General features: G+C 47.6%; 1 protein-coding gene across 1 annotated transcript; it reads right to left on the minus strand.

Annotated features, from left to right (window-relative positions):
• Window positions 1–567: 567 nt before the first annotated feature.
• Window positions 568–9,827, minus strand: CCDC25 (coiled-coil domain containing 25). Its single transcript, XM_009587716.1, has 8 exons — window positions 9,785–9,827; window positions 8,960–8,999; window positions 5,953–6,004; window positions 5,363–5,438; window positions 4,694–4,797; window positions 3,372–3,574; window positions 2,260–2,305; window positions 568–876 (listed from the first exon to the last, which is right to left on the minus strand). The coding sequence occupies exons 1-8, from the start codon at window positions 9,804–9,806 to the stop codon at window positions 847–849; spliced, it is 573 nt and encodes a 190-aa protein (XP_009586011.1). The 5' UTR covers window positions 9,807–9,827; the 3' UTR covers window positions 568–846.
• Between the last annotated feature and the right edge of the window lie 2,804 nt (window positions 9,828–12,631).

Here is a 12,631-nt window from a genome sequence, read left to right on the forward strand (position 1 = left end):
CAAAACCTTACAGAGCGTTCAGGCAAGAGCTCTGGCCTGGACAGGCGTAGACGCTGTGCAAAACTCAACTCTTCTTCACAAACTTCTCTCTCCAGAGAAGGTTTCCAAGGAACAGCCCAGGAATCAAGCATAATTTAAAAGAAAATACACCGTGGGGCTATTCTTACTCTGTTCTGAAGGCACGTATCACAGCCTGTGGTCATGCGCTCAAGTAGGCTGCAACATCAGCCGAGCTCAGTCTTCATCGTATGTAGCTCTGTATTTAATGAGGAGCCACCAGATTTAGTGCCAGCAAGGGCCGGGGAGGTCTGCAAAGCAGCTGTGAGCTGCTCCAAATTTACACCCCCCAATTGTAGAGGGATCCCCCAGCTTTGCTGACCATCGCCAGCATGAAGAGAAGAGTTATGCAGACAGCAGCGTCACGTTCGGGCTCGCGTACATACCAGTGACAGCGAGTTAATGGCAGCCGTTTCTGAGACGCTCCGCCGCCGGGACAGCGGTGAGACAGCACGATTTGTTTTCTTTTCTTTAAATCTCGTTGGATTAAAAGCTACACCAACCCCTTCTCTAGAATAAATATCATTGTCTTTATAGAACTGAAAGTCAGTTCTGCTTCCTTCCACCCATGTCCCTGAAAAAACGAGATGTATGTGCAGACATATAGATCTTCTCCCTTCAGAAGTTGTCCATGGCACAGAGCTGGTCAGGCTGCCAGGAGAACCAACCAGGTTCTGAAGAAATGGAGTCAGAGTTCACTTTTTTGGGTTTTTTTTGGCATTCTTAGCGATGGTGACATATTAAGACATCCCAAACCACCTCATGATTGAGAAAGGAGAGAGACTTTATTTACATAAAGTCATCTGAATCGTTGCCATCCTGTGGGAAGAAAGACAAATCAGGATCATTGTGCACATTAAAACGGAAAATGGTGAAATGGTGCATTCAGCAGGAATTGCCATTTATTCGGGTTTCCTGCCATTTCAGTACAAACACCATGAAATCAGACCAAACAGACGCATAACAGCAGCTCTGGAGCGGGAACAGCCCTGTGTGAGGCTCTGCGTTGAGAAACAGCGGTGACTATTTGCTGTCTCTGTGATGCATCCCTTTCCCGAAACTGCAGCCCATGGGCTGTGACCTGGGAGGAACCAGGGACCAGGCTCTCACCAAGCAGCCTCGTGGACCATCGCCATATCACAACCTGAGCTTCTTTCCAACGCGGGAGAAGGAAAGCAGTCCGGCATCACGTGGGGGTCAGGTGCTGAGAGGAGGAGACCCCCTGTACAGCATTTCCACCGTGCCTCTCCCTGGCAAGTGTCACTACATGGGGACAGCCTGCTCCTGCGTGTCAGGAGACGCTCATACTTCAACCCAGTTCAAGTTTCAAAGGGGATCTGCATACCAACCAGGAGGGAGATCGAGAATTCTTGAAAACCACACACTCTAAACAGTTAGTCAGGGACGAGGATGCAAAAGGTGGATTTTAAGCTGAGGGTCACTCAGAGGAGCTTCAAGATCAGTTTGCCCAAGGTCCCACCAAGGAGGAAGCTGCAGACATGCCAGACCTCAGGCAAAGCACAGGTGCATCCAGTGCACGTCAGGACCTCTTCTGAACTTCAGCCCCCAGCCCTCCTGCGATCCACCTCCTCATTTCCCTCCTGCTGGCCTGTCCTCCTCTCCGCTTTGGCTCCTCTTCCACGTCAGACTGCAGCCATGTTATACTGCTCCAGTCCCCGGGCTGACACCTGCTCTCTGCAGGCACATCCCTTCGAGCTTCTTCTTCTGCCCCTCAGCACCTACGTTCATCCCTCCCCAAACTGTTGTCCATACGCCTTCGGTTTATTTCTTGTTAAAAATGTGCATTTTCCCCCTCCCTTGAAGTAACAAGGTGGCATATGCAGGTCATGGTTGCCATTGGGGATACCTCCTCTGCTCATGAGCCAGGTTATGCCCAAACAGCTCACAAGGAGAGTCAAGTCTGGTGCCCCACTTAAAGCTCTACCTGTTCTTTCACTTGGGTGGGAAGGGGACACATTTCCAGCAGCACAGGCTCCACCTGGCTGACACACAAGCAATAGGGCCCTCTCAGAAAGCAGAGAAGAGTGGCAACGTCCTTCACCCAGAAGGGGTGACGGAGATGTGCTCCGTCATGCAGGAGTCGCCAAAACCAGACTGCAATGCGGGAGCTGTACCATCACGATCCCGCATTGAATTTCAGCCGTCTCTGAAAGGTTTCTGTGGGCATCAGCCAGCTCTTACCTGATTGGAGGACATGTTCTCAGCCTTCATTAATGATGAGTAGCTCCTGGAAGGGAAATCACATTATTTTGCATGATATGTTTTCAAAACCCATCAACAGAGAAGCGTTTTGATAAAACAGGACCAAGTACCAGAAAAACAATTTTTTTTCCTTTCTGAACTCAGGCAGGCTAGACAAGTATTTGCTTATCTCATACTCTTTGGCTAGTTAAAACAACCGGCGAAAGCCCAGGCGCTATGCAGACTGCTCCTCCACAGCACTGTTCAGGAACTACCAGTCAGATCACCCCAGGAGGTAGAAAATCCTTTACTTTGGGGGATGGCCAAGAGGCAGCTCTGGGGCAAGTTTAAGTAAGCAGGCAGACCCCTTACTCTGTAGCACAGACATGCCTGCTGGTGACTTCTCCTCAGTTTAGTTTGCTTCTCTAAGCTCTCCTTTCTGAGCTCTCCGTGTGTTAAATTACTCAGGAAATCACGGAGTTTTTCAAATTCCGGTTTCACCGTCATTTACAGATAAACACGACTTACTAAAGCTTAAAAGTGAGCTTTTGGGGCCAGCCAGCGGAAACGTTCAGTGCTGTACGGGGCCGTCAGTACTAAGGAACAAGCTCAAACATGCATGGACAGAAAGGTCAATATGACATTTCAAAACACCATCCCTCATTCTGTGTTTAAAGGAGCGTGTGATTGAGGATTCACACATGTTTTAGTTAACATCAGTGATGCAAGAGGAAGCTTAAGAGCGCTAGCGAAGGCTGAGCGCTTTCCAAGGCTCGCGCAAAGCTGGAAGCAATTGCTCCCATCCCAACGACAGAGCACGCCAAGCGGCTTGCCCAATTTCACCCAAGTTAGGGACAGGTTTGAAAAGACACAGTCCTTTCTTTTAACAATGGTTTAACAGCCAGGTTTATTTTAGGAGAAATGGGGAAAATGCACTTATTCTAAAGACAAAGGAAATCACTGGGCCATGCAGTCGTCTATGCCAGAGCAGGTCAGCTGAACACTGAGTAACACCGGGCCGACTATTAAACAGAACCGTGCTGACCCGTGACTCTCCCAGTGCCGATGAAAACTGCAGAAGTTAGAAGCTGGCACTACAATTTATTACTTACCTAAGTTCTTCCAGCTCTTTCTTCTTCTTCATCTCTTCCTTTTCCTTCCGCTTCATCTCTTGGATCTGGGCTTTTTTCTCATTTCTCTCCTCTCTGTCCCGGGCTTCCTTCTCAGCAGCCAGGTCTGGGAAGCGCTCCACTTTTGTCTTCTCTAGCCGGTTCAGGATCTCATTCACCTTCTTCTCCACTGTCAGCATTTTCACCTTTGGAGTGCAAAGAACTGTGATCCTTATAAAAAAATACTTTTATTCTGGCACTTTCTCAACGGAAAGAAAACACCCTATTCCCACTTTACACATGGCTGAATCCCACAAAAACAGATGCTAAGGAAAATCACTGCCACCGAGGCCTATTCAGCAGGTTGTGTAACAGCAAAAAGAGGCCCACTCCCAACACTCAGAAGCACATAGCTAATAAGCATAAGCATTGCTAAGTACATAAGCATTACTAATTTTGTTTCTTGGCACATGCCTCAACAAGGAGGCCAAGAGACAAGAACCGGTCTCTGCCGATTCCTGAAGAGGTGGCAGGAGGTCTCTGCAGACCGTTTTGGGAAGAGAAGCTCACGTGCTGCTTGTTGACTGCAGGGTTTTTAGCATTTCTTGCCCTGGTACAGACCTGTTTTAGTCAAACAACCACGCCTCTAGAGAGCCTTCTCTCCCAGCAGCCAAGCTACATAACTACAACTTAAGCATAACATTATCTGTGGACACTAGGTCAGGCTTGGGAATAGCTTAGTACACTGGCTTGACCCTACACCAAAGCTAAGCAGCTCTGCCTTTTAACAGGTTTAACAAATCCAGAGGCAGCACCAGGGTGAGACAGCTCTTGGAGCAGAGACAGTAGAGCGAACACAGCGACAGACACCTCCAGGACCCCACACAGCCCTCCTTTGCACAGCGAGTTCAAGTCCCGAGCACTTCCAGACGTGTGATTACACTACTGCCTGTGATCTAAAGTGACTGCTCATATGCAGGCCCTTCAGCTGTAACAAGAGATTATTACAGCGGAGATAAATTCAAGCGAATAGCACAGACTAACACATGATAGCATTCAGCATCAGCAACGACTCGTCAGCTACACCGTGCTGCAGTTTGGAAACACATGCCGTACAGGATCTGCTACAGGCTGACCCTCAACCACGGATTTTCAGGTGACGTTCAGGCAAGTCCAAACACGCCCCTGGGATCTCTCTTACCCTTCAGGAGTGGATGATTCCCTGGCTTTAGGGCAAATGCTGAAGACAATCCACCCAGCTCCTAACACAGAAACGTTACAGTCTGCCACCAGGTCACCGTCACTGGCTTGCAGCAAACACTTACATCCTTCTGCCTGTGAAAGCCGATCTGCCCCACATCCATATCTGCAGTCTTCTTCAGGTTAGTCCATGGCGTGTACACCACGTTGACGTTGTTCATCTTGCAACCTAGGAAGCAGGGGAGAAAGAAAGGAGGGAAACATTTCAATTCTCTCTCTGCTGAAAGAGGTCTTAAAAGTCTTCCATGCGCATGGAAACTGGCAGTTATTCTTGTCACAAACATTACTAGCTAGGCAAGAAAGAAGAAAACGGAGAAGTCCTTCCAGTGTTACAGTGAAACGGAAGAACACCACGACATCATTTTCTGCAGTAACACGAGCGCTGCAGCAGCGTTAACGAACTCCAGATGGAGACTGTCTTTGCCAGAAGAGCGATTACTATGGAAGGGGGCCCCAAGGTGGTGTTAGAGAAGAGACTGCAAGGCCTCCTTGGCTCAGACAGCACATGGAGGCACAAACGGGAATTTCAGAGATTTAAAATTCCTCTTTACGAAAGTATAACGGGCAGCCCCAGCAGCTGCAAGCGACATCTGCTTCCCGTAAGACCCGCAGGCACAGGCTTAACAGAGAGCACCACAGCAGAAACGTCACAAACGTCTGATCCAAAAAACATGTGCTCGTGCGGACCAGAAACACTCGCCACCTCACACCGACCTCCCGGGAATCAGTATTACCTTGAATGCTATTCGCCTTCACTAGATGGGCACAGTCTATCAAAACTTCTTTAGGAATGTCATCCACCGTCTGCCCCTGTGACAGAGCAAGGCAAGGTGAGCGGCTCGCGGCGGGGGGCTGTAGGGACTGACGAGCACACAAAGACCCGCCACGGCCGGGATGCAGGGCACGATGCTCTGCAAACACACCCAGGACCTCTACGCTCCATGTTTTACAAGACTGGAGTCTTCCGTGGCATTTGTAAGGAGAGGCTTGAAGCACCGCAAGCGATTTGCACCCTGCTTTTCTCAAAGGTATTCTCCCCGTTTTAGTGCGGTGATGGTTCCTAGACGCACGCTTGGGGTCAAGCCAGAAACCAATTGTTCTGTTGGGCCACATTAAAATTCCTGCTCCTCTCCACGTTATTTGGTAATGGAGGCTGTAAATTCATCTCACCACACTGGTGGTTACCTGCACCCTGAGGGAGCCCTGCAGACTTTGCACGTGAGCAAAGATGGTCTTGTGCGCAGGAATCACTTGCAGAACGGGCGCGTGCAGTTCTTATGCGGGTGAATATTAGTGTTTTTAAATATACGTGTCACAGGATTACCTTGTGTAACCGAAGGTACACATGCGCGGAAGAGAGCTTATCCACATGAAACCTACAGAATAAAAAAAGCACATTTAACAGAGGATAAGAGATGGTGATCTGTTCTGAAAGATTTACTTCCTAACGATCATAGAATCACAGAATGGTTTGGGTGGGAAGGGACCTTTAAAGGCATCTAGTCCAACCCCTTGCCATGGGCAGGGACATCTTCAACTAGACCAGGTTGCTCAGAGCCCCGTCCAACCTGACCTGGAATGTTCCCAGGGATGGGGCATCCACCACCTCTCCGGGCAACGTCTGCCAGGGTTTCACCACCCTCATGTAAACAATGTCTTCCTTCTATCTAGAAATACCCTAATCTCCCCTCTTTTAGTTTAAAACCATTCCCCCTTGTCCTGTTGCAACAAAAAAGTCTGTCCCCATCTTTCTGATAAGCCCCCTTTAAGTACTGAAAGGCCGCAATAAGGTCTCCCTGGAGCCTTCTTTTCTCCAGGCTGAACAACCCCAACTCGCTCAGCCTTTCTTAAGAGGAGAGGTGTACCATCCCCCTGATCATTTTTGTGGCCCATTAGGGCATTTGCCCTAATGACAAGTGACAAAACAGCCCCTCCATGGACAACAAAAGTATAGAAATGTTCGTGATATATGTGTTTAAAAGCAGGCAAGGGAGCCAGAGCCTATCCTTCAAGAAACATCAGTCCTCTCAAGGGGAGACTGAAAAAAAACCCCAACCCTTTCTCCCTCTCTTTTTTTCTTTTAAATGCTATATCACATGCAGGCAACACTCACAGGATGAGCCTACACATGTGGTGTTTTGGTCTGCCTATTTATTCTTAAGAGAAACAGCAAACTCGTGAACTCTGCAGCAGGCACTGCTAGTTACACCACTTACATGACTGGTCTGAAGCTCACAGAGCAAAAAAAAAAAAAAAAAATCCCATTTTCTCAGTGGTCAGTAGAATGGTCCCTGGAGCCCAGTGCTCTGTCTCCAACAGCAGGAAGCGGCGATGCTGTCTGGGAAGTGCCCCGGATCCAGTGGTTTCAGTGGGTACCAGTCCCGACAGCAGGTGAACACCAGTTCTGCGTTCACTTCATTCATAAGCCCCGATCACCCCCGCTCAGCCCTCTCCCCGCCAGACTGAAGAGCGCTCTCCTCTCCAGTCCCTCCTTACAGCACGGCTGTTCACCTCCTTCACAGCTCCAGCTGCCCTTCTCCAGACCTCTTGTAACTTGACGGTGTTTTTACCATGATCACCTATTTTTTTAAGCCCTGTCCTGATCGACACTCACTCCAACCCTGCAATCTTCCAAGGACAGAGGGGAGGAACTGATCTCATGTCACCTCCCAACCTTTCTTTCCACCACTTTCTTTTTAATATAACGGGACTTTCTCCTTCCTGCTGCAAGATAGAAAACGCTCCAGCACCAATATACGACCTCTCACTTGTAGCTCCTGAGCCCCCTACCCTCATTCCACTAGACCCCTCTTAAGCAGGAGGGGTCTAAAGGTCTAAAGGGTGCCAGACATCATTAGGAGAACAATTCCCAGGAGGCCACCGCAAGAGGACCTATGATATTTTGTTGAGATGGCACTAGGATATGAAAAAAACAACATCGATGATGTTGGTGTGAGCTACAATATACGAAAGAGATGGGGAAAGACAACTTTCATGGTTCAGGCAATTTGAGGATGAATCTCAAGGTCACTCCTAAGTAACAGTATAGACATACCTTAAATTATGTAGTGATAGGACAAACATGAGACAGAAAATGAATGTGATACTGCTACTACAAAGCATTATTCAGCTGAAGTACAATCTCTTCTGCTAGAAAGGAAAAAATACCCCCTTGCCAGTTAGCTGACTGCTGACAAAACATCCTCTACGGGGCATGTTAGCTACCACCTATTGAACCTCCAGTTCTACCAAGACACCTCAGCTCATCCTGGCAAAGGCCACCCTGAAGAGCAAGAAGGAGCACAATCCACGTGGTGATTCTTGTCAGAAGCTGTTAGCAAAGGAGAGGGCAGCAACTGCGATACATCTGGCCTGTGCGATACTGCCTGAAAGCAAGCAAACTCCTTCCCAAAAATCTCAAAAACCTTATCAGTCTGGAAAGTTTATGGACTACTCCAGCCAGCAAAGATGCCACCAATTGCTGCTAGAAGGACTGGGGACTCCCCGTTTCTTGTTTTTCTCTTCCGAACCAAAACCAATTGAGACATGTCAGAGCGCTTCCTTTTGCCTGCCTGGCCACGGCTGTCACCCAACAGGAGTCAAAATGTCAAACTCCTCTGCTCCTGCTCACCGACTCCAGCTCCCGAGACAGCAACGGCTGTTTTACAGGACAGGCCAGCACTCGCCCACAGCGCACACAGGGGGGACACGAAGCACACACAGAGGAAAAGGCACTGGGAGACAACAGTTTTTTCCAGGCACAGCATTTACCATAGCTCAAAAAACTTCTGGCTCCATCCCCAGGCCCTGTCTGACTGCTCCATGATTTCACACCTTGGTACCTCCACTCTCCTTATCCTCTGTTAGTCTTTTGGCTTTGCTTGTCCGTGCATGGGGATTCCCAGGACTTGCTTGACTCAGGAGATGCTCTCTCACAAATACCAAGCTGCCCTTCTCGCTTAACTCTGCCCATTTCCCAAACACACTAGCCAGCACCTATATTCTGAAACACAAATATCCATGTATGGAGTTATCGCTACTCCAGCCCCTCCCTGCACAGATAAACCCCAAAAAGCTTCACAAAGGGGCCAGCTCTTATGATGAACAAAGCGGGGGATGAAGGGGGAGATACAGGGGAATGAATTCAGAACCAACAGGGTCCCAACAGCTGCACTTGGGTCTGCTGCAACCCACCTCCACCCTGGGATTGCATTTAAACTGCTAAGTGGCCTTGGAAAAAAGAGACTCTGTGGAAGGGAGAGGGTTGTTACAATCACTCGACTCAGCTGCACAACGAAAGGCAACTTGTTTCAGCAAGTTTGAGTACCTACCAGATATCTTCAGGCCAGCCATACTTTATTAGGTCTTCATCTGTAGGAATAAAAACATTAATGAGCAAAGCCCAGGACCTCATCAACAAGAAATCAAACTACCTGACAAGAGCAGGAACCCTCCGCTGTCGGTCAGCCACTGTGCAGCGATCGAGCAGAAATAGAAAAGGGCTTCAACGCTGCACCTGCCTGCTCACAGGTATGGCAGAAACAGGTACGCCAGGAACAACTCCATCACATAATTTTGAAATTTTTAAGTGAAAATATATTTCTTCAAACACCAGACTGATGGGGGGAGACTTTCAGGGCAAGTCTTCAACTACTTTTCCTTTGGAGTGAGACACCCTGGGTTTCACATCAACTACTGCTGTGGAAACAGGAGGCGCAGAGAACTGTAACCTTCACCGTGAGGGAAAGGACGGGCATGGGAAACCTACGGAGTATGAATGCTCACTGGAGAGGGGAAAAATACACACTGAGCAGAGAAACTAAAGGTTGGTTTGCAAAAAGTTATCAAACACAACCTGACAAACAGTATTTTTCTCTAGACAGTTTTTTTTTTTTCCAGTTAATTTAGTTTTCACTTGTATTTGAAGGCAGTCACTCTGCCTAGAGGATTTACAAAATTTATTTATCCTAACTAAAAGTAACACAGTGGATTTCAGAGGGGTAAGTCGGAATCACCTGCAAGGGTGAACAAGTTTTCAAACAATATAGTCAATTAACACATACAAAGACATCCTTTCAAAATGACCTTAAATCCCCACAAATCTAAATCTAATCTAACTAAATCTAAGTTAGGCATCATTACATTAACGTACTTACTTTCGTACTTATCTTTTCCCATGTAAATGGTGTAAACGGAAGGAACGACTGAGGGATAGAAAAAGGAAAACAAATCAAAAGGGGTTTGGACAAACTGTGCAAGGAATGACAAACACACCAGCCTTTGTCACAGAAATTAGAATGAAAACTGCTTCATCCATCCATCCCACTTCCCTCCTGGGGGCCAAAGGAAGATTGTTTTGCGTTTCCTCCAGATTTTGTCCCGAATGCTTCAAAGGACTTTGGAAAGTGGCATTTCCACCACTTTCCATGGAAGATTATCCAGCAAGGAGCAGCCTTCTAGGCAAAACACCCTCAACATCCAGGTGGTTCAGATCTGTGTAATTATATTAGCTGTCCAATTAAGCACATGTCTGCGAGCCAGAAAGGCTGACATCGTATTTACAGCCTGGGATTAACTCTCTGTGTGGCCCCGAGTGAAACAGCTCACCTGCCTGGCCCTTGCTTCCCCAAAGTACCAGAAGCCCATCGTGAACCTCCCCCAGGTAGCCTGGGAGGATTAAAATTTGCAAGACAATGGAAAGACCGAAGTTCCATAAACTCGTTTGTCTCATCTGTGCCCTTTTGGGACACTTAAAACAATGTCCTTCTCTTCTTTAGGGCTCATTCCATCACGCAGTGAAGACACTGCCTATTCTGGGAAACCAAACAAGTGTCCCTTCAGCGTCTGGACCAAAGGCCCGCACAGCTGGGAGACGGACACAGAGCAGTCAGGGAAGTCCTGTTGAAGAAACCACTGAGCAACCTGCTTAAAAAACCCCAAATGCTCTGTTCTTGTCCATGGCAGCAGGGAAATCCCAATTTCACAGCAAAGCTATCTACCAGTTGGCACGTTTCTAGCTTCTACAATTTTTAACAATTATGTTGTGAGCGAGCAAACGCTGCAGCCGTAGCTACAAGCCTCAGCGCTGCACTGAAATTTAGCTGTTCTTCACGAGGACCTACAGCACCTGCACACTTCAGCACGAAGGATTACTGGGAGCGGGTTTTCAGCAGACGGCTTCACGCCGTAACGGCCAGAGGCTGAAACAACCTGCTGCAGCAACACAGATTTGTATTTTTCACATACTGTTGCAGAACAAACAGAATTCATAGTGGCATTTCTAAAGTCACCCGCTGATAGTGCAAAAATTCAAGACTAAGAGCAAACAAATGAAATGCAGGTGACCAAATCTGCTTCCAAAAAGCATTCTTTGAAAATACGGTGCCTAATCTCGTATTTTCAAAGTCACTAAAATAGGAGATGCACTTCACTTACGTGCTACAATGCAATGACTTGGATCCCAAATTGCTTACTGACCCAGTCCTCTCTGAGGGCATTTTTATCGGAAATCCTACATCACTAGCACGAAGCTCAGATAACACTTTTCAAAGGAAACCTATTGCTATTTTAATTACATTTAGTAATGAGGCTACAAGAAACGGAAATTCAAAAATATGAAAGGATGATATGCCTGTGGGAGTTAAAGATTGGAAAAAAAATCCACCCTGGACACAGGAGAGTCCAGAGAATGTGAGATCATGACTACAGGCACTACCATACGTGTAAAATCAAATGCTCAAAAATAAAGTTGCATTAGTGATGGTTCCATGAAAATGAAGCCCATCCTGCCAAAACAGTGGGGGAACACTGACACAACTGAGCAGGAGATTGCTTCCAACCCATATGATTTAACGCACACCAGTAACAGTGCAACACATTTGAGGCAAACTGCAACAGTCTTCTTATTGTAGACCTCCCTCTGGCAGCAAAACTGATTATAATGTGTCAGAAACCCTCTGCAGAACTATCGTTTAAAAACACAGAAGATTGTTCACATCATTAGCAGAGTTAACTGCAGCTCATCTGTTCCTAGTACCCCCCAGGTTCCCCTACACATCTGCCAGGCACCATACCAGGCTCTTTTCTCCTCACTAAAAGGCCTGCGTCCAGGAAAGTCTCTGAACTTCTCACTAGCAGCCTGATGATCCGCAGAAAATGTTTCCATCTGAGCGTCAGGTTAAGTGATCAACACGGCCAGTGTATCTGTTCACCAGGTGTGTAAAGGGCCTTGCTTTCCACAACAGAGGAAAATAAGTTTTTAAACAAATCCCAAGAACAAATTTGTTTAAGAAACATTCACAAGACTGTTAACTCTTGCCTTGTCCAAGGAAAATCAAGGAGCCAACACTCAAATCCTTCTCATGAAGGAACTTCTTCTCTAGAACTGAGGAAAGCAACGCAAAAAAATTCTAGCTTGTGGATACAGTGGGCAAGGGGTAAAAAACATACCAAAACTTTCACAAACAGGTTACACACCTGTGAAATGACTGGGGGCAAACCAAAAAGGAATATTCCTGTACTATCCTCCGTATCATCAGCCCGTGCTGCATCAAACCACAGATTTCTGATGCTTCAGAAGCGGCTAACCTTTTCATACGGGCAAGCAAAAGAGATCTGCCTATATCAAAGGAAAAATAACGAGACAATTTACGCATTAAGCCTTCCCCCAAACTCCTGACAGCAGTACACTTGAGAAAGCTTTTCAGCAGTCACTCATCGGTATTGCTATTCACCCAGTGCTGTCACCAACCCATAACAAGAGGCTCCTCACCTCAGAGAACCCCTTCCCTCCTGAAATGACTTTAAGCTGTAGCCGATTCCACCCCAAACCGCGTCCTTTACCCTCACCCCAGCCCAGGGGCTCGCAGAAAGGCACCCACAGGACTCCCGGGGGTGTTTAGAAGGGTAAGGGCAGGAGGACGTGCAGTTACCGGACGGCCCCGCTCACTGAGGAACGGGGCAGAGGCGCAGCCCGGCGCCCCCCTCACAGCGGCGGGACCCAG

This window comes from Fulmarus glacialis, unplaced genomic scaffold (genome assembly GCF_000690835.1).
Source record: "Fulmarus glacialis isolate BGI_N327 unplaced genomic scaffold, ASM69083v1 scaffold34480, whole genome shotgun sequence".
NCBI lineage: Eukaryota > Metazoa > Chordata > Aves > Procellariiformes > Procellariidae > Fulmarus > Fulmarus glacialis.